The sequence below is a fragment of the Pipistrellus hanaki genome (assembly GCF_964339955.1).
Source record: "Pipistrellus hanaki genome assembly, chromosome: 12".
Classification (NCBI taxonomy): Eukaryota; Metazoa; Chordata; class Mammalia; order Chiroptera; family Vespertilionidae; genus Pipistrellus; species Pipistrellus hanaki.
This window is the reverse complement of record NC_140514.1, coordinates 13,858,745-13,885,618: the sequence shown is the minus strand read 5'-3', so window position 1 is coordinate 13,885,618 and position 26,874 is coordinate 13,858,745. Positions and strand designations below refer to the sequence as shown.

The 26,874-nt window shown below is 50.9% G+C and overlaps 1 protein-coding gene across 1 annotated transcript in view; it reads left to right on the top strand.

Moving 5' to 3' along the window:
• The window catches only part of PLB1 (phospholipase B1), an 87,849-nt gene that overhangs the window by 3,012 nt on the left and 57,963 nt on the right, over positions 1–26,874 (top strand). Inside the window, exons 3-14 of the mRNA XM_084900207.1 lie at positions 341–403; positions 1,146–1,225; positions 1,934–2,009; positions 2,784–2,888; positions 4,204–4,260; positions 7,691–7,762; positions 8,581–8,655; positions 11,174–11,237; positions 19,214–19,272; positions 21,130–21,203; positions 22,592–22,635; positions 25,295–25,403. Of these exons, the coding sequence (XP_084756333.1) occupies positions 341–403; positions 1,146–1,225; positions 1,934–2,009; positions 2,784–2,888; positions 4,204–4,260; positions 7,691–7,762; positions 8,581–8,655; positions 11,174–11,237; positions 19,214–19,272; positions 21,130–21,203; positions 22,592–22,635; positions 25,295–25,403 (878 nt within the window). The remainder of the gene's footprint in view (positions 1–340; positions 404–1,145; positions 1,226–1,933; positions 2,010–2,783; positions 2,889–4,203; positions 4,261–7,690; positions 7,763–8,580; positions 8,656–11,173; positions 11,238–19,213; positions 19,273–21,129; positions 21,204–22,591; positions 22,636–25,294; positions 25,404–26,874) is intronic.

The window sequence follows — 26,874 nt, the reverse complement described above, 5'->3', positions numbered from 1 at the left end:
TGTCTCCTATCTCCCATCCCATGATGCAATGCGAGCTGTAGCGTCTCTTTGACCTTGAGCTTGCCCTTTCCTGACATGGAACTTCTCACTCGGGGGCGTTTGATTTTGTCCCAGCGGATGATGGGCGGGGGAAGTCAGAATGGACAAAAACCCGGGAGCTCTGGAAACTCTACCGTTTGTGTGTGGGAAATGGGCATCTAGTTTGTAGGGCCCTGGTCACTGTCATCTCCGCTGAGAGTGAAGGGTGAGGAGGGGAAGGGACAGGGCGGCCTGAGTCTAGGCATCCTTGGCCCCATGTTCCCTGGCCCTGCCCACACTCAGCACGTGTCTCCTCTCCCAGCACAAGCACGTGACAGGCAGCATGGCTAAGCTGACCAGGATGCTGGACTACCTGCTGCAGGAGGTGAGGCTCTGGGTGCCCCCTCTCCCCCTTCATGGACCACGCCCCTGAGCTGCCTGGTGTCTGCCTTCTGCAGGATAGAGGGCACTGCCCTTCGGAGGGCTGGGGACTGGCAGGGAAGATCCTGGTTACTCGAACTGCCTCCATGGGTTGAGAGAAAGCTAGTGGCAGACCTCCCAGGAGGGAGAGCAAGACTAGGGGAAGGGTCTGGAGGAGACTTGGAATAAAAACCTGGGTTGGTTTTAGCGCCCTCAATTCTTGCAAAAGATATCTCCAGCAGACTCCTGGGCAGGAAGAGGAGAACGCACAGCTCCTCCCTGAAGCTCATTGACCCCCCTCTCTCCTGAACAGTGAGGGACAGTGAGGCGGGAGGTCCCTGAGACCCCCCCAGGGCTTCCCTCTGTGGAGGGACCGTGATGGGCAAGCTCTGTGGGTCTGACTCCTGGGAGTCAGCGTCCCTGTGGCGGAGGGTCCGGAGTCCCGTCACCAGCATGGTCCTGTCCTGCTTCCTCGCTGACACCTGGTGGGACAGTGCCCTGCCCGCCATGAGGGTGGTGAATGCCACGTTTCTGCATCACCAGCAGGGCTGGCAGCTTTGGACCAACCCCAACCAAACTTCTCCCATAGAGGCCCACCACGCTAGCCAGACCCCCAATGGGCTCACACCTAGGGCTCCAGGGAAGACCCTGGGCAGCGATGATGACCGCATCTTCTCCTCCCACCACCAACCCCCATTTCCTCTTAGGTCCCCAGAGCATTTGTGAACCTGGTGGACCTCTCTGAGACTGCGGGCGGCTCTCCGCGGCACCACGGGACCCAGCTCAGGTAAAGAGGGAGCGGGATGGGACCAGCATCTGTGGAGGAGCTGCCAGGTGCCAGGAGCTGGGTGGGGCATGTCACTATGTCACTACACACTAAATCTCCCTTGAGGATTTAGTCAGATGGCCTGCCCCCACTAGAATGACCTGAGAGTTTACAAAGCAGGTTTGGGAAAATATCCATAAGCCAAGAAGTGACACTTGTAGAAACTGGAAAGGAAGAAAACTTAGCCTAAATGTACTTTGTCTTCACAGAATGTGATTGGCATGTAGGTCTGAGATTTGTCATAGAATGTAAACTCCTTGACCCCCGGATCCTGAGATTTCTGGCTTTGTACTCAGAAAAGAAGTTCACGTGGCGAGAGTCAGGGTAGGGACAGCTGGGGGTGGGGGCAATGGAGAGGAGAGGACAGTCTGAGCAGAAAGGGGAGGTGAAGAGAAAGAGCAGGGAGTCGGGAGGGAGACGTGGAGGTGGGTGTGTGGTGAGGAGGCAGGGAGGGCGGTGCCTCCGGAGATGGAGTGAGGGGGGAATGTCTCCACCTCCCTTCCTCCCTTCCCCACCCGATGGGGGAACGGCGGGAGCCAGGTCACAGCGCACCCCTGAGACCGCAGCTTCTCCTTCCCACTCCCCGAGCAGCCAGGCCCCAGCCCCCTCACTCCCCCACAGCGGCCAAGCCCATGATCAGAGCTTCATTCTGGCTTATTCTCCCTGCAGCCTCGCAGCAGAGCCCTGCAGTTGCTCGGAGGACACCTCGAAGATGTCCCGGGTGGTGGCACAGTGGTCCTACCAGGTGAGCCCCTCGGGGAGGCTGGCGGCTCTCAGGGGCCGTCATGGAGGAGAACAGGGTGGCAGGGACGGTTAGGGTGTAAATCCCCCTTCTCCCACGGAGTCAGGAACAGAGAGCTGCTCTCGGTTCACTCCGGGTGTGACTAGATTTTTCCTCATGTAAAGTGGAGACAATACTAGCGGCGGTGGTTCCCTCGCTAGTGAAGGACTGGGCAGAGTCATCCAGAAAGGATTTGGGTCATTATCACCTAGTGTGCCTACAACTGCACTGTGGCTGCTGACCCGGGTGTGCCCAGGCTGGGCCCATACCCCAGCCCACAGCCCCAGGCGACTCAGAGGCCCTGAAAGTGGGCCGCTGGTTTAGAGATGAGACCCCCAGAGGGTGAGGATGGCTCCGTGGAGGCTACCAAGCCTGCCAGCAAACAGCTCAAACACACTTCCTGTTGACATGTTCACACAAGGTCTTTGGCTTGAGCAGAAAGTTATGCGTGAAGCCCTGTGGCCCTTCTCTCCAGAGGCGACACGTTCTGTACAGTTAACGGCACGTCTCTCTATCGAACTAGCCCTTCGCAGAGCATGGCACCCTCGCTGCGTGCCCGGCTGCCCCTCCTCCGTGAGCTCCAGGGAATAGAGTTCGGCTCTGTCTGTGGGATGAACTCAGAAAGCGTGTGGCATGTGCTGCTCATGGCTGAGGGCTGCTGGGAGCTCCTGGGGGGGCGAGGCGGGCCGGCGGGGCCTCGCTGTGCTCCTGGCGCCCACACTCCGCTCTCCCCTCCAGGACAGCTGGGACCGCCTCCTGGCCTCCAGCAGGTACAACGAGCAGGAGTCCTTCTCGGTGGTGTTCCAGCCCTTCTTCTACGAGGAGGCCCTGTCCCCACGCTCGGTGAGTGAGGGGGACTGTGAGCAACCAGGCGTGCACCCCCTCCTTCTCCCTCTCCCTCTCCTTCTCCTGCCCAGGTGGGACCCACTGAGCCCAGGACAGGCGCTCTCAGGGGGAAATGCTGGCCGACTTCCCCATGGGGTTGGAGAGCCCCGAGGCAGGCTCTTGGAGGCAGAGTGGCCAGGGGCACAGAGCTTGGGCTTGAGCGGAAGGCTCCCGGCTCTGACACGGGCCAGCTGTGTGACCTGGGCAAGCTGTCGGAACTCTGCCCGGCTCCAGCTGTGAAGTCGGGGCCACTGTTGCTGTCCCCGCCCTCTTGGGTGGTGGCATGAGTGAACAGGTGTGAGGGACTCAGGAAGCCCTCAGTCCCTCTCGGCTGTGTGACCCTAGGAGAGAATTTTAGGGCACAGGGCACCCTCCCCCCGCTGCAGGCTCTCTGCCTCCACCCCTGGAGGAAGGGTGGCTTGAGTTGACCCTACTGCCCCCAGGTCACTGGGCAAATACCCCTTCTCCCAGTGGGGTGCCTAGACCATGAGCATGGGGTGGGTCTGCACGTGGTCAGTAGGGTCTCTCTGACGTACTGTGTGCCCGGGACAGTCCCCCCTCCAGGCTCCTGGCTCCTGCCTGTTGGAGTTGTGCCCCCCACCCCCGGACTTAAACCCAGACAAGCAACCCAGGCATGTGCCCTGGCCAGGAATCAAACCGTGACCTCCTGGCTTATAGGTCAATGCTCAACCACTGAGCCACACTGGCTGGGTTTAAACTGTCTAAATGATTATTTAAAAGAAGGAGAAGGACCTAGCTGGCATGGTGGGCTCGATTCCCAGTGTGGGGCCTGCAGGAGGCAGCCGATCAGTGATTCTCTCTCATCATTGATGTTTCGATCTCTCTCCTTCTCCCTTCCTCTCTGAAATCAATAAAAAAAAAAAAAATATATATATATATATATATATATATATATATTTTTTTTTTTTTTTTTTTCAAAGAAGGAGGGAAAAAAAAAAGGAGGAGGTATATTTGTTCCCAAACCCCCTGCCACTCAGACCACACAGAAATCCCTTTCTGTCACACTGCTCCTGCTGTTGGGCTCAGGTGTGGAGAAGCCGTGATGGTGAGGGTTTGGCCCGCTCCTGCAGGCCTCACCTCCATGCCTGACCCCCGACAGCAGTCCCATGTGGCTGCCATTGCTGCTGTGGAGAGGTTGAGAGGAGAAGTCTGGACAGAGCAGGGCCACCCCATCTCTGCCAGGGACAGCTCCAGGGCGTGGCAAGCCCTCCCGTCCTTGGGGCCCAGGCGCTCTCATGTGGTTCTCTTTCAGGGGAAGTGGCCACACCAGGATCCCAGCACCCTCGCCTTGAATCTCTGGAACATCATGGTGAGTTGGGAGGGGTTCCTGGGGCTGCGGGGCCAGCCCGGGGATTGGCCTAAGGAGGGGCAGGGCCTCCACCACCACACCCACCCTCTCCACTGCTTTGATAGAGGGACTGCGGGATGCTGGCAGGTCCCAGAGCAATGATGCCAGGCCACCAGGGATCCTTCCCACATCTGGGCATGGCTAGCTCTGCCCACCAGGGAGTTTCACTGCCTCTTCCTAGAGCAAGGGCACAGCCCTGGCAGCGTGCAGAGGCCGAATGTCCTGGGAGTGTGTGAGGAGATGCACTTGCAGTGGGGCCTAGGGGCCATCTCACACAGAGATCCAGGCCAGCTTTCCACCACGTGACATTTCAACACCAGCACGCGATTTCATGGCCCAGGGTGGCACCTGGGCTGAGCACGGACTTTCGAGCGATGGAGACCTGGGTCAAATCCTAATGCCATCTCTCACAGGTTGTGTGAATTGAGCGTCTCCCCTTCCTTTCTGCAAAACCCAGATCCTGCGGAAATCTGTTTAGCTGAGTGGATAGAGCATCGGTCTGCGGACTGAAAGGTCCCAGGTTCGATTCCGGTCAAGGGCATGTACCTTGGTTGCGGGCACATCCCCAGTAGGGGTTGTGGAGGAGGCAGCTGATCGATGATTCTCTCTCATCGATGTTTCTAACTCTCTATTCCCTCTCTCTTCCTCTCTGTAAAAAATCAACAAAGTATATTAAAACAAAACAAAACAAAAAAAACCCAGATTCTAACACTGGCCGGGACCTGGCCTGTGTGCACCTCACTCGTGGCCCACAGCGCATATTGGACGCGTGTTGGTGCTCCTCACGTAACTGTGCCTGGTTTCCCCACCTCCTAGGCCCCCCAGGGCTGCCTGGTGGGTGGGATGAAATGTCAAAACTTCGAGCCTTGGTACCAGACAGGCACCTGATTTTGCCGTTTATTTTTCTTCCTATTTTTTCCCTATCCAAGCTACACTATTTTTAGAATTCCAGTGACAGGAACTTGTTTTTCTTCTACCTTGGATTAGAAAATGTTTTCTCCATCTTTTCTACTAAGTGCTCTGCTGAGTATCACCAGCAGCGAGCGAGCGGGCGGGGGCGGGACCGGCCCCTGCAGCCCTTGTCCATGGAGTCTCACTCTCCTTACAGAAGGCATTTGCTTTCTTTGTCGGTGGGCCTGGCCCTTGGGTGGAATATCTCCGAGGGGACCACCTGCTGTTCATCTCCTGTGGAGGCAGAGGAAGCGAACCTGCCCCCTCTGGCAGGGCCGCCCTCCCGCCGCCCTCTCTCTGGACAGAAGGGCCGACTATTCCAGCTCAGCCCAAACTACCTCCTTCCCCTCCCACGCCACCTGTCTCCCAGGCAACGAGAGAGAACCTACCGTGTTCCCTGTGCTGGGGCCAAAGCAGACACAAAGACACACCAAACAGTCTTGGCCATCACCCAGCCCAGTTGGAAGGGTCAGGAGCCTCAGAGGGACAAGAGTAGACTTGAACTCAGCCAGCAATGATGCTGGACTGGGCACCCAAAGTGACAGAGCAAGCGGTCAGGAGAGCCCCATGGTGGTGGGGCTTGTGAGAGGTGGCAGAGGAGGACAGGCCGGTATGCCCAGGCCAAGGCCTTTGTGAGCAAAGGATCTAGAGAAACACAAAAGCCAAATGCATGCCGAGAGACAGTGGAAGCTGGTCTGACAGGACAGGAAACAGGACAAGGAGGTCCTGGGAACAAAGGAAGCCCTCAGAAGGCCAGACAGAGAGAAGCTGGGGAGAGCAGACAGGGAGGGAGGACCCCTTCTCCCTCCTCCTTCCTCCTCCCTCCTCCTTCTCTCTCCTTCTCCCTTCATCCTGCCACTGAGTGTCATCTGGTGATGGTGGCAGTAGTGGCAACGCCTTTACTGAGCCCAGGTGACATCCTGTCCATTTAAACAGGCACACACGCATCCTTTAACCCCTTGTGAGAGAGGCGAGGACGAGGGTGAGAGGGGCACGGGGGGTGGAGGGTCTCCCGCTCAGTGTGACAGCAGATGTCACAGGGCCCGAGGAGAGGCACGGGCTTTCCTGAGGGAGCAGTTGCCCCGTTCTCTTCAAATCAGGCATTTCCCACCGAGAGTCCTCAGGGCTCCTGCTCCATGCCAGGGAAGAGGGAGGGGTTTCCCTTGGGGCGTCTTCTGGCTGTTTTTTGAGTGAGTCCCATGACTCTGCTGTGTTCATTCTACTAGAATTATGAAGATGTGGCTATTCCCATGTTCCTTTCCAGACTCCGTTATTGATTAAGTGTTTGAGAGATTGGAAAGAAGAAAGCAGGCCAGCTGGACACCTGGCCACCACCCTGGGCCCACTGGACACCTGTGTTCGGAGCAGGCTGACCCCTGTGGGCGGTCCTCCCCTCAGAATGAAGCTGGAAGAAGGGACCGCAGTTCCTCCCCCAGGGGAGGGAGGCCACTCCTTTTCCGAAAGGTTAATTGCACCCTCTTATCGGACTCTGCCCTTTTGGGTGAAGAGCCAGCCCCTAGAAGAGTTCAAGTTCTCCTCCTGCTTCTTGCTTAGTGGGCACAGATCCTGGGACGAGATATGGCCAGAAGCCGAGTGGAGGCTGGCAGAGCTGTGGCTGAGGCAGGCAGGGTGCTCCGTCCTGTAGCCTCCTGACCCTATGTCCCGTCAGGTCAAGGGCCTACGGTGTCCCTGGAGCCTAGCACCTGCGGGGAGTAGCCCTCCTGTGGGAGAAGACGGCTCCTGCAGGAGGAAACCGTGCGCTCTCGACGCCGCTGCGTTTCTATGTGTTTATGGACGTATAATGAGGCATGTGTGAGAGGCGGGCTAGCAGCCAGGGCATTGACAAATAACAACGGGAACTGTACAACACTGCTCCCACATCAAGTCCTTCAGCAGCCTTCATTCTCCTCTCTCCCCTTTGATGCCTGTACCTGCCGGGACACTGTGCACGCTTCGTCTGGTTGTTAGACTTTGGTTATTGTTTAAGAAGTAGCTGCCTGTGTCAGAGCTGATGCCACCATCACCCATTCCCAAATCAAGAGACATGGGAAGCCGAGAGCCGATGAGTTGGATCGAGGACCCCAATGTCCTTGTCCTGGCCCAGCCTCCCTGGTGCTCAGCTTCTCCTGTGATCTCGGGGGAGAGGGGGGCCAGGAGTCAGTGACTCCTTGCTCGCAGTGGGCTCAGCTTGAGCATATGTCAGAATCGCCCGAAGGACATGCTAGAATGCAGAGAGCTGGACCCCAGGGTTTCGGCTCCATAGGTCTGGGGTAGGGGTTGGGAGGACACTTGCATTTCTCACGTGTTCCCAGGTGACATGATACCGCATCCAGGGTCAACTCGGAGGAACGCTGGACGGACAAGTCTTTCTTGGTAGCACCTGGAATGCTGCCGCTGGCCGAGCATCACCTTCTGTTCTAAAGATCGCCCTCTTTCCTAGATGGAGCCCGCAGGACAGAAAGATGAGCTGCTCAGTGCCAAGGAGAGCTGGCCCATGAAGTGTCCGTCTCAGGTAGGGGAGGCCTGGGAGAGAGGAAACCTCTCGCTGAATAGGCAGAGAGATGGGGCCACCAACTGGGCTTTGCTGTGAGGTGGGGTCTCACCTGGCCGAGGTGTTGGCCGCTTTCGAGTTTGGGTCTGTTCGGGGTTTGTTTGCATACTTGGCACACGAAGGTTTACCAAACATAGCTATTGTGGCAGAACTGAGCTGTCTTCATGATGTTATGGCCCCTTCCACCCAGGGGGAGGGCATAGGGGCAAGGCCGTATCTCACCTGACCCCACGTGTCCCAAATGGGAAGATGGGTTTCTTCACCATGTGCCAGATATGTAATAGGCATGTATGTAATGCTCCTGAATGAATGACTGAGTGAATGAATGAATGAATGAATGAGGGAAAACCAGAAATGGGTAGAATTCCTTTTGCCATTTAATGGTGGTCCAGGTTTTGGCTTTCTGGGTGAAGTGTTAAGTTTTTGGTGCGAGGCCATACGAACAGTGTAATTCACCCTGTTTCCCTCTTTGCTCTGGCTGCCAGGATGCTTACAACTAAGTTCTTCTCTCATGGAAGCATACGTACTTTGCTGGTAGCGTGACCTACAGGTAGAGAGCCCGAGATGCCAGCTATGGCCAATGGGGAATCTTAAAGCGTGAATGGGCTCCTTCAGGGACCTCATAGGCAGCACAGAGAGGAAAAGCCAGAGAATGACTTTCATTGAAGGGATGGTGTGAATGCTCCAAGCTGGCCAGAGGCATTGTGGGTGACACAGCCTGATGGTTAAAGGGTGCAGATGTCTGAGTCCTGGTTACAACGCATTGCTTTTCTCTGCAGGAAAAGCCATATCTGTTCACCTATAACAACAGCAACTACCTGTCCTGGCCGCCAAAGCCCCGTGAGAAGCCTGAGGTACAGAGAGGTGTTCTATGGTTGACACTCATGCAAATGAGCCAGGGGCCATACCGCTGGCTGAGCCTGCGGAAACGTCCTGGCACCCCAAGGGCAGGCTGGATGGGTGATGGTCAGGGGTGTGGCTGTCTCCTTGGTGCTTGAAGGATGTTTTCCCTCAGTCTCTGCCTCGAGAGCAGCCTGCCAGCCAGCGTCCTGCAGCTCCCTGGGGCTGGGGCTGGGGCGGAGGGGGGGTGGGGGGGAAGGTTGGGTGTCGGCACTGCCTGCCCCTGTCTGTCCTGCTGTAAAGCAAGGCTCTTCAGGCCCTTCCCCAATCTAGGACAAGCCCCTTTGTTTTTAACAGGAAGCTTTTATGAGTGTTTATTTGAGCCAAACACTGAGGACTAGCCTGGAAACCCAATCTCTGAGGATTAAGAAAATGCAATTAAGAAAATAACAATTCTGCAGTCTTGTTTGTTTATTGGAATGATATTGGTTCACAAAACCATACAGGTTTCAGCAATCCAGTGTACGACTTAACAAAACATCACCTTCACACTGTGTGGTCTGCCCATCACCCCAAGCAAAGTCTCTCTTCGGCCCCATTTCCCCCTCCTTGGCCACCTCCACTGCCCCTACCTCCTTTCCCTCTGGCTATTCTCACACTGTTGTCTACATCTGTGTGATGTGTGTTTGTGTGTGTGTGTGTGTGTGTGTGTGTGTTTGCTTAATCTCTTCACCTTCTTTCATCTAGTCTCCCAACCCCTACCCTCTGACAGCTGTCAGTCTGTTCCCTGTACCCATGCCTCTGTTTCATTCATCACTTTAAATTCATCCGAGGCCTTCATCAGAAGAGAAAATCAACAGGAAAAGCTGAGAAATGTAGCAAAATCTGCAGCCAAACAGGCCTCTGATATCGGCTCCCACTTCAAGGGCCACCTCACACTTACTCATGTCCTTCTTATTGCTCATCTCATGACTCTGATCCTCTCTGTCAGATTAGATAGGGCACCTGCACTGCTCTGAGCAGCCGAGACACTTGCAGGCTGATGTCCACCTTCTTTGGGCACTGGGAACTGATACGGGTTACATCAAATTTGGCCTCGTGCCATCACTGCCTCCTTACTGTATAAAAGAGGGAGAGGGTTACTCCTGGTGGTGGAGGCAGTGCTGATGGCCGGGGCCTGAGAAGCACAGTGTGGAAGACTCTCTTGCACATCCACTTGTCCTGCACCTTCTAACTGTCACCACAGCAATGAGGACAATCTGAGGGCAGAGAACTGGCTCTGAGTTCCAGTACAGGCTTTTGCACTTGCAGGCTCTGTGTCACTGGACGAGCTAATGAACTTCTCTGTGCCTTGTTTATTTGGATATGGGAAGCGATGAAAGTCATAGCCCTACCTCCTGGAGTTGTTTTGAAATCATAACAAATGATAAGTATAAAGCATGTGTGATAGGATCGGCATGCTAGAGTTATGCATTCCGTGCTGCCATTGTTTTCATATGATGACAGGGAGAGATACATTCCTGCAGGTTACAGTTATTGATTACCTACCTGCTCTACGCCTCTAGGACTCAAGGTCGGTGAGAGCAAGAACCCAGAGTAGGTATCTAATCATTATTTGTTGAGTGACTAAATGGGTGGGTGGGTGGAATGGGTGGATACCAGGCATGGGAGGCAAAAACATCAATAAAATATTTGCTGGTCCTAAGGGACTCGGTCTAGTGGAGCCAAGCAGGACTATTGCACAAGGGAAGACGTTCTGGAATCAAAGTTTCCGTGGAGCTTTCAGGGAGCAGCTAACTGAGGCAGGAGAGGAGGAAAGAAGACTTCCCAGAGAGTCCCCACGACCTCAGCCCTGAAGGATGCCTGAGGTTAAACCAGGCAGATGGGAATGTGGGGAAATGGAGGGAAGGAGAGGAAAAGGGAGAGTAGAGGTAAGAGCTTGTGCAAAGAGATGGAGGCATGGAGAGTGCAGAGCATTAGCTCAATTCTTAGGGTTTTGAATGACTGGGACTGCGTAGACCATGCTAAGGATGGGCTTTGTGTTGATATTAATCAGAGTAGAAATGTATTTACTATTCAGCAAATATTTATGAGCATCTACTGTGTACTGTTCTCGGCTTTGGGGCTGTAGCAATACCCAAAACAGACTTTTAAAAGAGTGCTGTTTTCTCTGAGAATTTGGGCAGGGGAGTGGTCTGATTGTATTAGGTTGAGAGAGAGAGGTCCCCCAAGAAGCTGGGAAGGAAGCCAGGGGCCTGAAGTGGTGATGCTGTGAATACTGCAGTGGTCCAGGCAAGAAGAACCAGGCCTGGACGTCAGCTGAGGTGGAGGGACCAGAGAAGAGGGGACAGGTTTGGAAGCATTCGGAGAAGATGCTGTGGGCACCTGAATCTGTGTGTTGAATGAGAGGAAGAAATCTTAAAAGATGGTTGGGTTGCTATTTTTTTAAAAAATATTTTCCAATTTTAGAGACCCCACGCCTCACCCAATTTCAACGTGTCCCATTTCTCCTATTTCTCTGTCTTGTTTCAGGTGAGAGATGCATCGGAATTCAGGTGCCCGCCCATGGATCCCTCCAACAAGATTCCCACCTCAGGTACACGCTTGAATCAAGTGATCTGTGAGCTCGTGGGAGGCCTGGACTCGTCAGAGTAAGGGCACCCGTAGAGTCACAAGGGCTTTGCACACAGCCTGAGGTACACCCAGGAGGTTTTTCAAGGACAGTAGCAATAGCTCTGCATGTGCAGGCATGCCTTCTTTTATTGCGCCTCACAGATGTTGCATTTGTCACATAATTGAAGGCAATACCCTCCCCCAGCAAAAGAGATGATGACTCACTTTATTGCGACACTCCCTTTATTGTGGTGCCCTGGACCCATACTCGCAATATCCCTGAAGTATGCCTGTATATTTGTAAGTTCATGCCTGTGTTTGATTATTCTTTAACTGAAATAAGATATGATGGGATGGGATGTGATAAGATATGATATGTTCTAATGTGATGTGATATAATACGATCAGAAAGCATTTATTAAGCATTAACCGCGTGCCAGACCATATTCTGCAGAGCTCATGTTATTGTCCCTGCCATCAAGCCTTGATAAGGTGATTTGCTCTCCAAAAAGCAAATATACCTGGAAGCAGAAAGAGAAGTAACTAGACCACAGTCCCAGTCAGAGCGACGTGCAGGACACACACTCAAACCCCACACAGAACAGGAAAGCTGTCTTACAAATGTGCTATTTTTACTGCTGCTATTTCTAAAATGTTGTTGGATATGAAAATGAAAGTCATGGAATGTTCTAGGCAGAGACCTTGCCACAGAAGGGCTGCCTAAGGGCCGAGCCTTCTGCTCCGGCCTGCCAGTCTGGGAGTGATGGCTGTGTGTGTGACTATGGGAACTCACAGGTGGGAGTTGGGGGCGGGGGGGTATATGGTGACCCAGGCAACTCCAAACACCAGCCCCGGAACATTTCTGCAGCAGTGAGATGGGGTCCTGGAGGGTGACTCAATGGTTCATTGACTTGTTCACTTGCTCATTCATTGTTGAGATGCTTGTTGAGTGCCTCCTGCGTGTCCAGCAGGATAGACAATTAAGTCTGGAGAGGCCGCAGTGTCTACAGAAATCTCAGGGATGAAAAAAATTTTTTTTTGAGAACTTTTTTTTTTATTAAGATATTATATGTGTACATACCTTACCAATCCCCAACCCTCCCCCCTCCCATTCCCAAACATGCCCTCCCTCCCCATAGTTTTTCCTCCATTGGTTATGCTTATATGCATGCATACAAGTCCTTCGGTTGATCTCTTATCTTCCCCAGATCTCCCTACCCTCCCCGCTGTAATTTGACAGTCTGTTTGTTTCTTTACTGTCTCTGTATCTATCTTTTTGTTCATCAGTTTATAATGTTCCTTATTAAGGGATGTAAATCTTTAGTCAGGTTGCCTCTTTTTGCTGATTGTTTAGTAGAACAAATAAATGTCTGGCTATTAGCCTACCTCCCACACATGTCTCGACCCTATGCACTCTATTTAAGCCAAATCTCCCACAAACTTTAGTGTATAACTAGCTCTAGTTCTATAATGCAGAATAAGGGAATAGGTGGTTGAGTTACATTCTCTCTCTCTCTCTCTCTCTCTCTCTCTCTCTCTCGCTCTCGCTCTCGCTCTTTTAGTCTTTGACTTTCCCCTCATACAGTTGGTGACAACGCACTTCTCTTGGTTAGTTTATTAGCAGGATTTTTAGCAGTAGAAATAAGTTATTAGCTTCATATGTAGGCCCTCCTATAGCAAAACCTCACAGTTGCTATTTATGTGTCTATGTATAGAGAGAGCAGAGGAGAGGAGGAATATCCATGTTTTAATAGCCATAGTCCTTACAGTGAAATGCTATCCGTCCTCTCATTAATCTTATCACTCTGCAAGAATGATCTACAAAGTGTTTTTGCAATCTGCTTAGATTATGCTCCTGTCATGACAGTGATAACCAACCAATCCATGAGCGCATATCTCAGCATCTAAAAGCCACATAAAATCTGAGCCTCCTCCTCATGCCCTGACCCCAGAGATTGGTATTCACTGGCACTTGAATGTGTAAGTGCCAGACATCTCCGGGCCTTGAGATCTGAGATATGCTGGTGATAGGGGCTGTTTGGATAAGCAGATGGGCAGATTTAGGCTGGCTTGCTCTAACCAAGCGGGCATGGTGCGGAAACACTCCCCAGGCAGCGGGGCAGGAGGGTGGGGCAGCGCTCACAGATCAGTACTGGGTCCCTATTTAGGCAAATGACCACTGCTAACTGGCCCATAATGAAAAACACACTTCAGTGCTGTGCATGGCCTATGACTGGACATTTTAAGCATGTGTGTGACTTACAATGGAGTAGGCAAATGGACTTAGCACAGGGCCACATCATTATTTTCCCTTGATAATGATCATCTTTCTGGTGAGGTCGTTCACTTTTCTAGAGATCACATTTGCAATTTCTAATCAAGATGAAGGCATCTGATACATATTTATAACAGGTTATCTTATCTTTATATTCCCAATGACTCAGGACCTGGTAAGGACCCATACATGTTTGCTGAACTAATCTGAATTATTGAATATTTCTAATTCAGCAAATCAACAACTTCTCAGAATAGAAAAAGACCTTCAAGCCTACTAGACCAGTGGTCAGCAAACTCACTAGTCAACAGAGCCAAATACCAACAGGACAACGATTGAAATTTCTTTGGAGAGCCAAATTTTTTAAACTTAAACTTCTAATGCTACTTCTTTAAAATAGACTCACCCAGGCCATGATATTTTGTGGAAGAGCCACACTCAAGGGGTCAAAGAGCCGCATGTGGTTCTCGAGCCGCAATTTGACGACCAAAGTATCTCCCGTTCAAACCATTTTTCTTATAAAATAACTGTTTTGCCCTCAGAGTAATTTTCAGAAACCTTTCTTAGCACCCCCCCGCCCCTTGCTTTTTTTTTTTTCTTTCAACCCAACCCAGAGACAACACCTAGCTAACCAAAGGTGATGGTTCCCAATAGGATACTGCTTTCCTCAACAGGCCAGCCAGAGCTCCTGGCAGCCTCACCCTCATTCCATGGGAGCCCACAGGAGATAAACCTCTTCCACTGGTCTATGGGCTTCAGTGAGATGTATAGGATTGATGTAATTTTTATAACCAATTGGAATTTGGTAGCCAACGGGTGGATGGATAAATGAATGAATGGATGCAAGCCTTTTTCCTCCCAGTCCGCTCACCTGTGCAGTTTGCTAGGCACTATCTCCTGTGGGCTTCACAACTTCATAAATACTTGCATCATTTTACATTATTCCACGACCCTGTCCCTATCATAGTTGGAATAACTGAGAGAAAAAGTGTTGGGGCCTGGTAGCTGGGTTAAGGTTTTCCTAGTGAGAAAAGGAGTCGCATTTTGCAAACAAAAGAGTGGCAATGATAAGGAACCAGAGGGACATGGCTCATTGGCTGTCTTTTGAAGTTAAAATCAAGCTTCAAATTCTGTGCAGGGAGAAAACTTATAGTATTTGGCGCAGCTGGCATGGATCAGTGGTTGAGTGACAACCTATGAACCAGGAGGTCACGGTTCAATTCCTGGTCAGAGCACATGCCCGGGATATGGGCTTGATCCCCAGTGTGGGGTGTGCAGGAAGCGGCCCTTCAATGAGTCTCTCTCTTCATTGATTGTTTCTCTCTCTCTCCCTCACCCTTCCTCTCTGAAATCAATAAAAATAAAATAAAATAAAAACCAGTGTATTTGAAAATGGGGATCCACAAAGCTCATTATATGCCACTGTCACCAACAGTATGATTCAGAACCGTTCATTCATTTAAGCCATTGATTCCTTTCTGAGTCCCTGATATTATTTATTCTACCCATTTGGCTAAAATGAGCTACAGTAGGTCCTCGGGTTACGTCGGAAATCCGTTCCTACGTAACGTTTCGCCTTAAGTCAGAACCCACCTATATAAGCACCAACATCACTCACATGGGGCACATACACAGCAGTAATGAAGTGAGACAGTAAAAAGAATTTAAAAGAGAGAGAACAATTCCTGACCTTTACTTGTGGTAAATAAATAATAAAAAGCATAAAGCACATATGTACACAGGTCGAAATGACGGACCTTTATATATATATATGGGAGATGACAACGTAAAGTAACCCGAGGACTGCCTGTACACAAAAGCTGATGTGAAAAACACCCCAGGGCACAGCACTGAGTGGTCCCTAAGGCTTTCCCTTCATTGGGACCAGTACTGTCATGTCCAGTGGAGACCCTGATGCTGTTTGGTTAGCCACCCGCTGCTCTGGCTCTTGCTACTTAATCTAGCCTGTGACCAGGAAGTCATGATGCCCCTCAGGGAGGAACAGCCTGCATGTGCCTAGGTGAGACCAGCCTGCTTGGCAAGTTCAAACTCACCCCGAGACATCTGGATAAATAAGTGTTTCCCTTCCCTGTAGTTTCCATCATTTTAGGCTTGGAGAGCTGTCAGATCCCTGACACAGAGCCCCTTTCTTAGTCTGGCATTGACCTTAACACTTTTCTTGGAGCTCCTACTATGTGCGAGGCACATGTTTTATATAAACTCACACTGAAGCACTTCAAAGGCAGTAAACAAGGACCCCTCTTATTCCAGCAGTTTACCACCATTGAAGTCTTTACATAGGTCCCCAAAATCAGAGAGCTTTTGTTTCTGAAATTGCTCCACTTGGTTAAGTTGTTGGATTTCACAAGACAAAACTCCAAAGTGCCAAGCCTTTCTCCTGGGTGTAACTCTTCATGTAAAGAGGGTAGTTTCCCTGATTCTTCACTCTTGCCTACCCTTTCCTTGCTATTCATCGTATTTCCTCATCATTCTGATGGCCTTCTGATAAGAGGGCCCCTCTGAAGAAATCTTGATGAGCTAATGATGTGTTTATCAATTCCTTCCAAGGTGCTGCACAATTTGTACCAGATAATGCTTAGCTAATCAGTCCGCACAAACATAATCTTATCTTTAAATAGTTCTTTTCCCAAGGAGAGCCATTGCTAAAGTGCTTGCTGTGTTTCCAGGCTGTGTCTGTGTCGTACATGATGCTATTAACAAAGCTCAAATCAAGGTCTACAGATATGAAACCGATGATACGTGTTGGACTCCATCTTAATAAAATCCCAGATAAGTCAAACGCCTCCCATCTAGCCTTGGCTCATTTGGTTTCTTATCTCTTACAGGAAATCCTTTAGGATGACCAACAGGAGAAACCCCCTCCCCTATCACACATAAATTAATCTGTCTACACGTGTGTATATACACACACATATGTATGCATGCATATGAATGTGTATTTTCTGTCTGCTATAAATTTTGGAGACAGGAATGGTTGGTTTCAGCTGCCTCTTGATCAAATGATAATGTGATTTTGATGCAAATATATCCATTTCTTCCACAGGTGTCACCCCAAGGGTTTCCCCTAACCTTTTTCCTTTAGAGTTTCACAGAATTCACTGTGTTACCCATTACGGCAACAAGAATATGGTGATTAACTCTCATCAACAGGAGTTAAAAATCAACCTTCTGGTTTCTTTGAGGAAGAGGTCGTTTTGAAGTTCTTAGGCTCAGCCCCGCTAATGTGTGCAGCTGGCTTTGTGATTTGATATTGTTTCTTCTAACCACATATCCTTGGGCACACCGCAGACCTACCAAATCAGAGACTCTGAGGGTGGGGACCAACCATCTGTGTTTTAACAAGCTCTCCAGATGGTCGATGCCTGCTCACATTTGAGGACCGTGAGCCTATATATTCTGCATACGCACGTTCACAACGGTGTACGTGTTAGTTTGCCTGCTGTCGTGGGAAGAGGCAGGGACTTGTACTTCTATCATGAGAGTGATTCCTCGGGGGTGGCAGGTCCCCATCTGCAGACAACACAGACGTCAGTCAGGTAGACAAGATGTCGCCATGGAAGGAAACAAAACATGGGGATACCGAGTGTTGATGTTGCTTCCTCCAGAGGTGTAATGACACAGCCACGATTGGGATGTTGATGAGTGAAGTGGGCTTTAGGTTGTCCAGCTGTGTCAAAAGCATCTTTTTCCTGGGTGTCACTGTGTATTTATAAAGTGGCCTGCCAAAGAAGAGCTGTCGAGAAAGCCTCCTTGCACATGCATTTCGGTTCATCCGTTTTAAGCAATGGCTGCTGAAAGGATGGGCTTCTTCCCTCGGGAACTGGGCCCCTCCCTGGCACAAATGCTGTTAGACTTCTCCGAAGGCCTGAAGGCTGTTTGATGATGTAGCTCGGCCTTGCACTACCAGAGATGAGGAGGGAGGCTCATCTAAGAAGAATGTGGAGCTATGGCAAAGTCAGCATGACTGTGGGACAAGGCACTCTAGGGGAACGGGAGATATTGGGGGTAGGAGGAAGTGAGGCTTGTGATCTGAAAGGACAGAGCTACACAAGGCAGAAAGAATCTTAGGTGTGGTTTCCAACATGCACTTGGATTCGCATTCCTATGTGTATAAGGTGAAGGGGTAGATAAATATAGTGGCAGGTATACCCATGCAAGTTAGTCTGTATACATATAGGGTGGGGCATAAGTAGGTCTACAGGTGTGAGTGTGCAAAATACAGAATTTACTCTTGTACTATTACATATTAATTGTCATACTTCCCATATGAACCCTGGTTAGCAAAATTCATGTTTGCCAGGCATAAAAGGCCTGTGGCCCTAATCTACTTTCCAACATTATTTTTGTTAGTCTTCCATACCCATCCCTTAACCAAACCGTACAACTATGTGTTCTTCATAGGCATCCCAGGCCATACCATACCACATCCATCCTGTATGCTTTCCATCGCCTGCCTGGCTCTCTCTCCATCTCATCTCATAATGTCCTGAGGCTTAGTTCAAACACCACTTTCTCCATGAAGCCTGCTCAGAACCACCCCCACACCCCTAGAGGTCAATCCTCCTTCAGCTCCAGCACTTCCTATCACTTCATACCTCTCAGCTATTACATTTACCAGCCTATCAGTTGTAACCATGGCTGTTTCCCGTTTCCTCCTCAGCCCATGAGGTTCTTGAGGCCACTTAACTCACCAATTCCACTCCTAGATATATATCCAAAATAATGGAAAACAGGCTTTCAAATAGACACTTGTACATGAATGTTCATAGCAGCACTGTTTACAATCACCAGAAGGTGAAAACAAACCCAAATGTAAGTCCTTCAAATGATGGACAGATGGACAAACAAAATATGGTGTGTCCATGCAATAGAATATTATTCAGCTGTGAAAAGGAACGAGGCACTGACATATGCTATAACATGGGCAAACCCTGAGAACATGCAAAGTGGAAGGACCAGACACACATGGCCGCATGTCGTATGATGCCATTTGTAGGAAATGTCCTCAAGAGGCAAATCCAGAGACAGGAAGCAGGCTAGTGGTTGCTAGGAGCTGGGGGAAAGGAGCGATGGGGAGTGACTGCGAAGGGGCCAGGTCTCCTTTGAGAGGAAAATGTTTGGGAACGCGATAGAGGTGGTGGTTGAGCACCATTGTGACAGTAGCACTAAATGCCACTGAATTGTTGACTAAAGTGGTTGATTTTATGTTGTAAGAATCTCACCGCAATTTTAGAAAATGGCGGTATGAAAGCATTTCCCCTCTTCACTGTAGAGAAACTGAGCTACTCTTTTTAGCAGGATGATAGGAGTCTTTGCCCTGAATGTGACCAGATCCTAGAACAGAGTCTGTGTTGGCCGTGAGTCCACCAGAGTTCCTTCCCTCGTCCCCATGCTGGGGCCACTTCGTGCCCTGAGGATGATGCTCACCTGTGGCCTCAGGTTTCCTCAAAAGCCAGCAGACTCCCCCCTGCAAGCAGGGCCACCTCCAGCCCCGCGCCCTGTATCCAGGTGCCCCCGGAGGACCTGCTGTTGCTGACCCTCCTGGCAAGGACGGGCCCGGACTCTCTGTGTCCTAGCTGAACTGCTGTGGAAAGCAGACTTGCGCCCCAGGTTCCCGGGAGGCAGGAACCCCGATCTTCCATTCACTCCCACTTGGTTCTCAGTTCACAGGCTGAAGCCCTCGGACATCAAGGTGATCGCAGCCCTGGGCGACTCCCTCACGGTGAGTGACCCTGACTGTGGAGGGGAGGGGAAGGAGCAGGTAGGGCCTGGCCTGGGGTCATGGGGCAATGGGAGAGAAAGCCTCACCCCTGGCTCTCAAGTGTTGCCATCTCGGGTCCCGATCGCCAGTCCCTCTACATCCCCGTGCTCCCTGGAACCCGGCGTTCCTTGCCCATCTGGTTTTCCCACCTACACTCTGCACTCCCCATTCATTCTTCTTCCTACACTGGGACGAAGGAGAGAGCAGGAAGTCGGGGGATCCCAGAGGGAGCATCTGGGGCGGAAGTGACCCAGCCCAGGTCGCACAACGGAACTGGATCGGGTCCCCCACCCGCAGAGCGGCCGTTCCTCAGAGACCTGGGGCTTTGTCTGTCCACGTGGCAAAGCTGAGGGAGGGGCAGAGAGATGATGAGACAGGAGCAGTCTGATGGGGAGTCTGGGGGTGAGGAAATGGGTCAGGAGAAGACAGGCCCCTCTCTGCAGCTTCTCCCCGTGACTCCCAGGCCCTACAAAGAGCTGTCCCTGAAAGCCAGCGCAGGTTCTCCTGAGGTTCCCCTACAGGAGCTTCTACTCAATAGCGGCTCATTACCGTGTGGCCAGCATCTGGTCCAGCCAAGTGTCCCCCAAAGGCCAGCGGGCACCTTCCCTGCCTGTGGCCTGTTCCCAGAGATATTATCTCACTCGATCTCTTCCACAAAATCCCCTCAAGTCCGACTCTTCTTAAACTCAACCGATGAAGACTGCAACGCTGGGTGAGGCTGTCAGTGACCCCAGCCACTTGGCTTGTGAGTGCTGGCGGGGCCGGACCCCATCCCAGGACTGTCTCCTCCTGACCCCTCAGTGGCCCTTCACCCCAGTGGCCTACGGCTAATAGCCCTCAGGAAGGATGGGCAGGCTGGTTCTCAGCACTGCTTACCCCACCTCCACCGGCCAGGTATGGCCTGGTGTCACCTCCACCCCCCATGGCTCCTTGAAGAGGCTCTGGGACAGTGGTCGGCAAACTCATTAGTCCACAGAGCCAAATAGCAACAGGACAAGGATTGAAATTTCTTTGGAGAGTCAAATTTTTTAAACTTAAACTTCTTCTATCACCACTTCTTCAAAATAGACTGGCCCAAGCTGTGGTATTTTGTGGAAGAGCCACACTCAAGGGGCCAAAGAGCCGCATGTGGCTCATGAGCCTCAGTTTGCCGACCACAGCTCTGGGAAGAAGGAGTCCCCAGGAATCCCAGCCTGTTCGGGATTCCCTGGGGAGGCCTCACTGAGGGCGACATAACCTGCAGCAGCAGAGGACTTGGGCACCAGAGCAGGGACCCTTGGGGTTGGGGGTGGGGCGCTCTCCTGGAGGCCCGCCCTCCTCCCCAGGCTGCCGGGGAGCCTTCCGTGTGCCCTCGGGCATGACCTTGCTCAGAAGCAGCAGCTTTAGGCGAGGGACGTCCGCCTGCCGAGAGGGTCCCCATGGTGGTGGTAAAAGACCCTGCTCTTCCGTCGGCCTAGGGGTAGGCGCACGGACACCTTTCCGCCGTCTGGGTGAGGCACCGCCATATAGAAGAATGGTGATACGCTTCCTTCACGCCAGATCTCACAACTTTTTTAAATGAAGAAAACAGGCCCCGACACGTGTCCTCATCCTCGAGCACCTGGCTAGACCAGGGGCACCTGCTTGGCCCGGGCAGGGCTGCTCGGGGTGCGCCGAGCGGCGGACGGCCCGGGGTCCCAGCAGGAGTGGCCGCTCGGCTCTGAGACAGGAGCTGTCCGGACTCTGGGTTCGAGAGAGGGCCCAGGCGTCCTGAGCAGAGCAAGGTGCGGGCTTCCGGCCAGCAGACAGGGACACTCACCGCCGTGTTGCTCCCTTCAGGCAGGCAACGGGGCCGGGTCCTCACCCGGGAACGTCCTGGATGTGTTTACGCAGTACCGAGGCCTGTCCTGGAGGTGAGTGAGGTGCGGCCGGCCCCCGAGACCCACTTGGATCCCTGCCCCAGTGTCAGGAGGAGCCCTGGGCAGCGTAGAAAGCCATCCCTCCCACAGAGGGATGCGCCGCCTCGTACTTTTCGTGCGAAACTTCTGGGTTGAATTTGAGGAAGGTATTCATCAGCTTTCCCTAACCACTGCACTTCCCAAAGCAGGGCCTGGGACCGGGAGGGGGCGTCTGGGGGAGACACCAGGGAAACGTTTGGGGTGGAAGAGCTTCTCCAGCTTCCACTTCTCCCCGAGGGACCAGATCCCGGGCGGAGGCAGTGGTCTTTGGAGCCAGAGTGTGTCTGGAACCCTGGCTGCCCAGCTCTGTGCAACTTTGGGCAAGTGACCTACCCTCTCTGGGCTCGTCCCCTCATCTTTGATAATATTGTGTGAGCACTGTCGTGGGGGTTAAAACCGAAGCTCCCCGGCACCATGCCTGGCACAAAGTAGGTATAAATGGTAGCTGGCATCCTTATGAAAGGATTTTCGGTGGAACGCTCAGAGAAGACAAGTGACCTGTCCCAGATCACACAGCCAGGCGGTCAAAGGCCAAGAAGTGTGGAGGCTTGTGGACACCTCGCACGGCAGCTTCCCCCGTTGCCCGATGCTTCCTGCAGGCTTGTTCCTGCCCCGACTTGAACCCAGGCGAGCACAGGCCTGGGGGTTGCTCAGCCTGGAATCCGGCCTCCCTGGCACCAGCTGGTGTTGAGTCCCTGGCATCATAGCTCGCTCGTTAAGCCCCACCCACTTGGAGAGCCTTTTAGATGTTCCCAGGCCTGTTGGCAGAGGAAGAAGGACTATGGAAAGCAGGGAACCCAATAAGCTCCGGAATGGTGCATGTTTTCATGCCTAGAAACGTTTATTTCCCCAGAATGTTAGAAGTGCTTGGGAGCTGGTGCTCTCTCGATTCAGACACCTTGGAAAGCGGGTTTGCCCAAGCCCAAGGGGAGGAGAACGTGGAGGGCAAACCCTCTCACTGTGTTCTCAGTAACAACAGCCACGCCCAGCCCGTGGCCAGGGGCAGGACGACGGGAGCTGGGGAGAAGGGGATCCACTTGGATCCCTGCCCCAGTGTCAACATTCAAAGTTAAAATGTGCAAAGTCAGCAATGACTGTTTCTTGCTTAGATGTTCAGGTTTGCGGGGGAGAGGGGAGAGGCGTTGCTGTATTCTGGTTTGTTTTTCAAAGTTTTGTTGTTTTTTTACTGAAATCATAAATGAAAGACAGGCTCCAAGCCCCCTGGGTGTTTCTCAAAAGGTGAGAGGTCTGTCTTGCTAGCGTCTGGGATATTTTGGCATCGCTGGGTTTTCTAATCTTCTTTTTTTTTTTTTTCCTTTCTTTTTTTTATTTCCACAACACAGCGTGGGCGGAGACAGGAACGTCAGCAGTGTCATCACCCTGGCCAGTGAGTACTCGCTCCCTCCCTCGGGGTTTAGGGCGGGTTTGCAGTCACCCTGCGTGTGTCTTCCGCGCCCCCTGGTGGCGGCCGCGGGCCTAGCAGGGGACCAGGTGACAGGAGGCAGCCGCATTCGACAGGGGGCGCTGCTTCGCCGTTGTGGTCGCCCTGCTTTGCTTCTGGAGAGTGATAAAAGCTGGGAGGTGGTTTTTCTTCTCTTTTGAGAAATTGTATTTGTCCAAGGAAGAGAACACGAGAGGAAAAAAAGAGACCTCAGGCCAAATCTTAGTGCAAGTCATTATGAAGAAATGATTCAAGAAGGAAGGAAAGGAAACCCATCTCTGCTATGGCCTATCCACAGAGCAGAGCACCTCGGCATTGATGGAGGCTTGGGCTGCATTAGGCACCACATGCAGGCATTGAATTCCCGGGTGCCGCTTTAGGAAACGCGTACTGAAGCGATAATAAAGAAGTTACCTCGCTCAGGCTATGCGAACACGGTCGCCTTTGGAGCTTGACGTTTTCTTTCAATTATTTCACCCACAGCCTGCTTGCAATGATGTGTTCAAGCCTGACTAGGTTCTCTGAAAACCTTATCTTACTCATCTTTTTATTCCCCTTTGTGGGTGCACATCACCATGCTGGTTCTTAAGGATACCTGCAATAAATGTTAAAAATGAATCCCCCCCCCCTTAAAATCTATAGCTAATAATTATACCTGAGAGGAATTCCCTCGGTCCCGTTCTCATTTACTCTTCCTGTAATATAGGCCTTTGTCATCTATCTTTAGCAGCTAGGAAGTTATTTGAGCTCTAAATCACTAAGAATTTGGGGATTGCTTCATCTCCACATAGGCAGAGCTGATTGTGCTTCACATCGGTTATCTGTTTCTGCTATTTATAAATCCTGTTGAATTTAAGCAGGTACAGTCCTATGGCACAAGGACTCCCTGTCTTCTTTATTTCTAGATCTACACACGAGAGCTATAAATAACCTCCCTATTGCTAGGAGATGCTTTGGGTTGCTTTTGTAAGTGTGATTGACTGGCTCTGAGCTGGCCCCGCCTATACAATAGCTTGCTGGGCTCTCTGATTCCCACGCTGTTATCATGGATAACATAATTGAAAATCAACAGGCCCAAGAGCTTTCACCAAAGGGACTGACAAAGGATTGAGACTATGTCACCCCTCAGGTGGACTCTCTTTACACACTTAGCCCATGCGAAGACCATTCAATGGGTGGGGGAGGGGGTAGTCCTTTCAATAAATGGTACTGGGGCAACTGGACAGCCACATGCAAAGGATGAAGTGAGACCCCTACCACACACCATACACAAAAATCAACTCAAAATGAAATGCAGACCTAAATGTAAGAGCTAAAATTAACTCTTAGAAGAAGATAGAGGAGCAAATCTTCATACTCTAGTTTAAACAATGCTTTTTTAGGTATGGCACCAAAAACACAAGTGACAAAAAAAGAACAAAATAAATATATTGGACAAAAGTTAAACACATTTGTGTTTCAAAGGAAAAAGCCCAAAGAAAGTAAAAGACAACCCAAAGAGTGGGATAAAATATTTGCAAGTTATACATTTGATAAGAAACTGTGTCTAGAAAATATAAAGAACTCTTATAACTCAGCAATAAAAAGACAACCCAATTAAAAATGGGCAAAGGCAACACTATGGACGTTTTTAATATTATTGAACTGTACACTTAAAAATGGTTAAGATGGTAAATTTTATGTTAGTTCTACTGCAATTTTTAAAAATTGGGCAAAGGATTTGAATCAACATTTCTCAAAAAGAGATATACACATGGCTAATACGCATCTGAAAAAGATACTCGATATCAGTGACAGTCAATGCGAATCAAACCACATCATTTCACAGCCACTAGAATGGCTATAATAAAAACACAGCAAATAACAATAAGTATTCGTGAGGATGTGCAGAAACTGAAACCCTCATACGATGCCAATGGAACATACAATGGTACAACATCATTGGAAAAGACTCTGTGAGTTTTTCAAAAGATTAAACAGATACCCAGCCATTCTACTCCTAAATTTGTACCCAAGAAAAATCCAGGCAAAAACTTGTACACAAAAGTTTACAGCTGCATTATTTGTAATGGCCAAAAAGGTGGAAATATCCAGGTGTCCTTCAGCTGACGGATGAACAAGTAAAGTGTGGCCTGTCCGTACACGGGGATATTATTTGGCCATAGAAAGGAACGAGGTGTTGACACCTGCTGTATCGTGGGTGAACATCAGAAGCACTATACTAAATGAAAGAAGCCAGCCACAAAAGACCTATTGTGTTGTATGATTCCTTTTATATGAAATGTCCTGAATAAGGACATTTGTATATAGAGAAAATAGATGAATGGCCGCCTATATTTGTATATAGGAAATACATTAATGGGTTGGAGGGAACGGAGAGTGAGTAACTGGAGGAAATGGAGGGTTTCACTTTGGGGTGATGGGTACAGGGTTTCTCTTGGGGGTGATGGAAATGGTCTCAGGTTGACTGTGGTAATGGACACACAATTGCACTAACGCTATTGAACTGTATACTTTGAAATGGTGTGTGCATTATCCTAATAAAGTTATATACTTGGGGGAGGGGCGGGAGACTCCTGAGCATGACTCTTCCTTGTATTTCCAGACATCCTCCGGGAATTCAACCCGAACCTGACGGGCTTTTCCGTTGGCACTGGGAAAGAAAACAGCCCCGGAGCCTTCCTAAACCAGGCTGTGGCCGGAGCCGTCTCTGGGTGAGCAGGGGAGCCCGGGGTGAATGCAAGGTCTCTGGGGACCTAGTTGGGGGTGTGGCCTAGACTGGGATATATGATAGCCGGGGAGGCTGGTCCAGGGGGAGGGTCTGAGGGTCAAAGACTGGACGAGATGGGCTCTCCTGGGGTATCCCTTGCTGTGGGACACAGAAAGCTGCTAGCCTGCCTCCAACTCCACCCCAGGGACTCGTCACAATTGACCCTGATGCCAGGTATATGCTTTGAGCAAATTCCTTTTCTCCTCTGTGAATCTCATGTGACCAGAGATTCCGTTTTTATTAATTTATTCATATTTTACGCCCTCTTCTCTGTCCCTTCCTCAGACATGCTTGTTGGGCTCTGGACTTCACATGCTCATGTCAGGAAGGCACCCTAGAATGAAACCTTAGCCCCACGGGCTTTGGGGCTCTTTCATGCAAGTAATCCATTTGCCCAAGCACACCCTGAGTTGCAGGGAAGAGTGAGAAATGATTATCCCTGTATCACAGAAATGGGAGCACAAAGAGGCCAAGTGGCCTGGAAAGATGCATCAACTCAATGACATGGCCTGGTGGATTTGTGCCTGCAGGGTTATCCGAGATTTGATCATCACCCCTTACACCGGTACAGCAGAGCACAAGTTACACAGTGCTTCTGTTTCTGTTATTCTTTGTGTTCTGCACAGTAACTGTGAGTTGGACAAAGCAGAGGGTCAGATACCCATGTTTTCTTAATGATGATACTGAGGCTCAGAGAGGCCAATGAATCACCCCAAACTCTGGCCCCACATCTGATAATTTCAGACGTACAGATGAGGAAATCGGGCCTCCAAGAGGTTGCATGGCTTACCCAGAATTCCCGCCCAGGCTGACTGGTACCCGGTCGATAGTGACTAAGACCAGGCCAGTTGGGCTAGCAGCTGAGAGGAGGAGGAAGACTGCTCGTGTTTCCTGCAGGGCACTGTGCCAGGGACTTTACTGGTGATGATGGTGATGATGATAGTACAAATATTTCAGTGGATGGTTTATAATATGGAGACTCACCATGTGCTGTTCTGAGGTTTTGTTGTTGTTTTTTTATATTTTATTGACTTCTTTACAGAGAGGAAGGGAGAAGGATAGAGAGTTAGAAACATGATGAGAGAGAAACGTGGATCAGCTGCCTCCTGCAAACTCCCCACTGGGGATGTGCCTGCAACCAAGGTACATGCCCTTGACTGGAATTGAACCTGGGACCCTTGAGTCTTCAGGCCAACACTCTATCCACTGAGCCACACCAGTTAGGGTTGTTCTAAGTTCTTTATGGGCACCGTATTTAATCTGCCCAGTGATTCTGTGAAGAAGGTATGCTTACCATCCCTGCCTTACAAAGGCAAGAACTGAGAGTGGGCAAGGGTAAGTTCTAGCCAAGGTCTCCGAGCTGGCCAGTGGTGGGACCAGCACTCAAACCCATGCTGCCTGGCGCTCATAAGGGC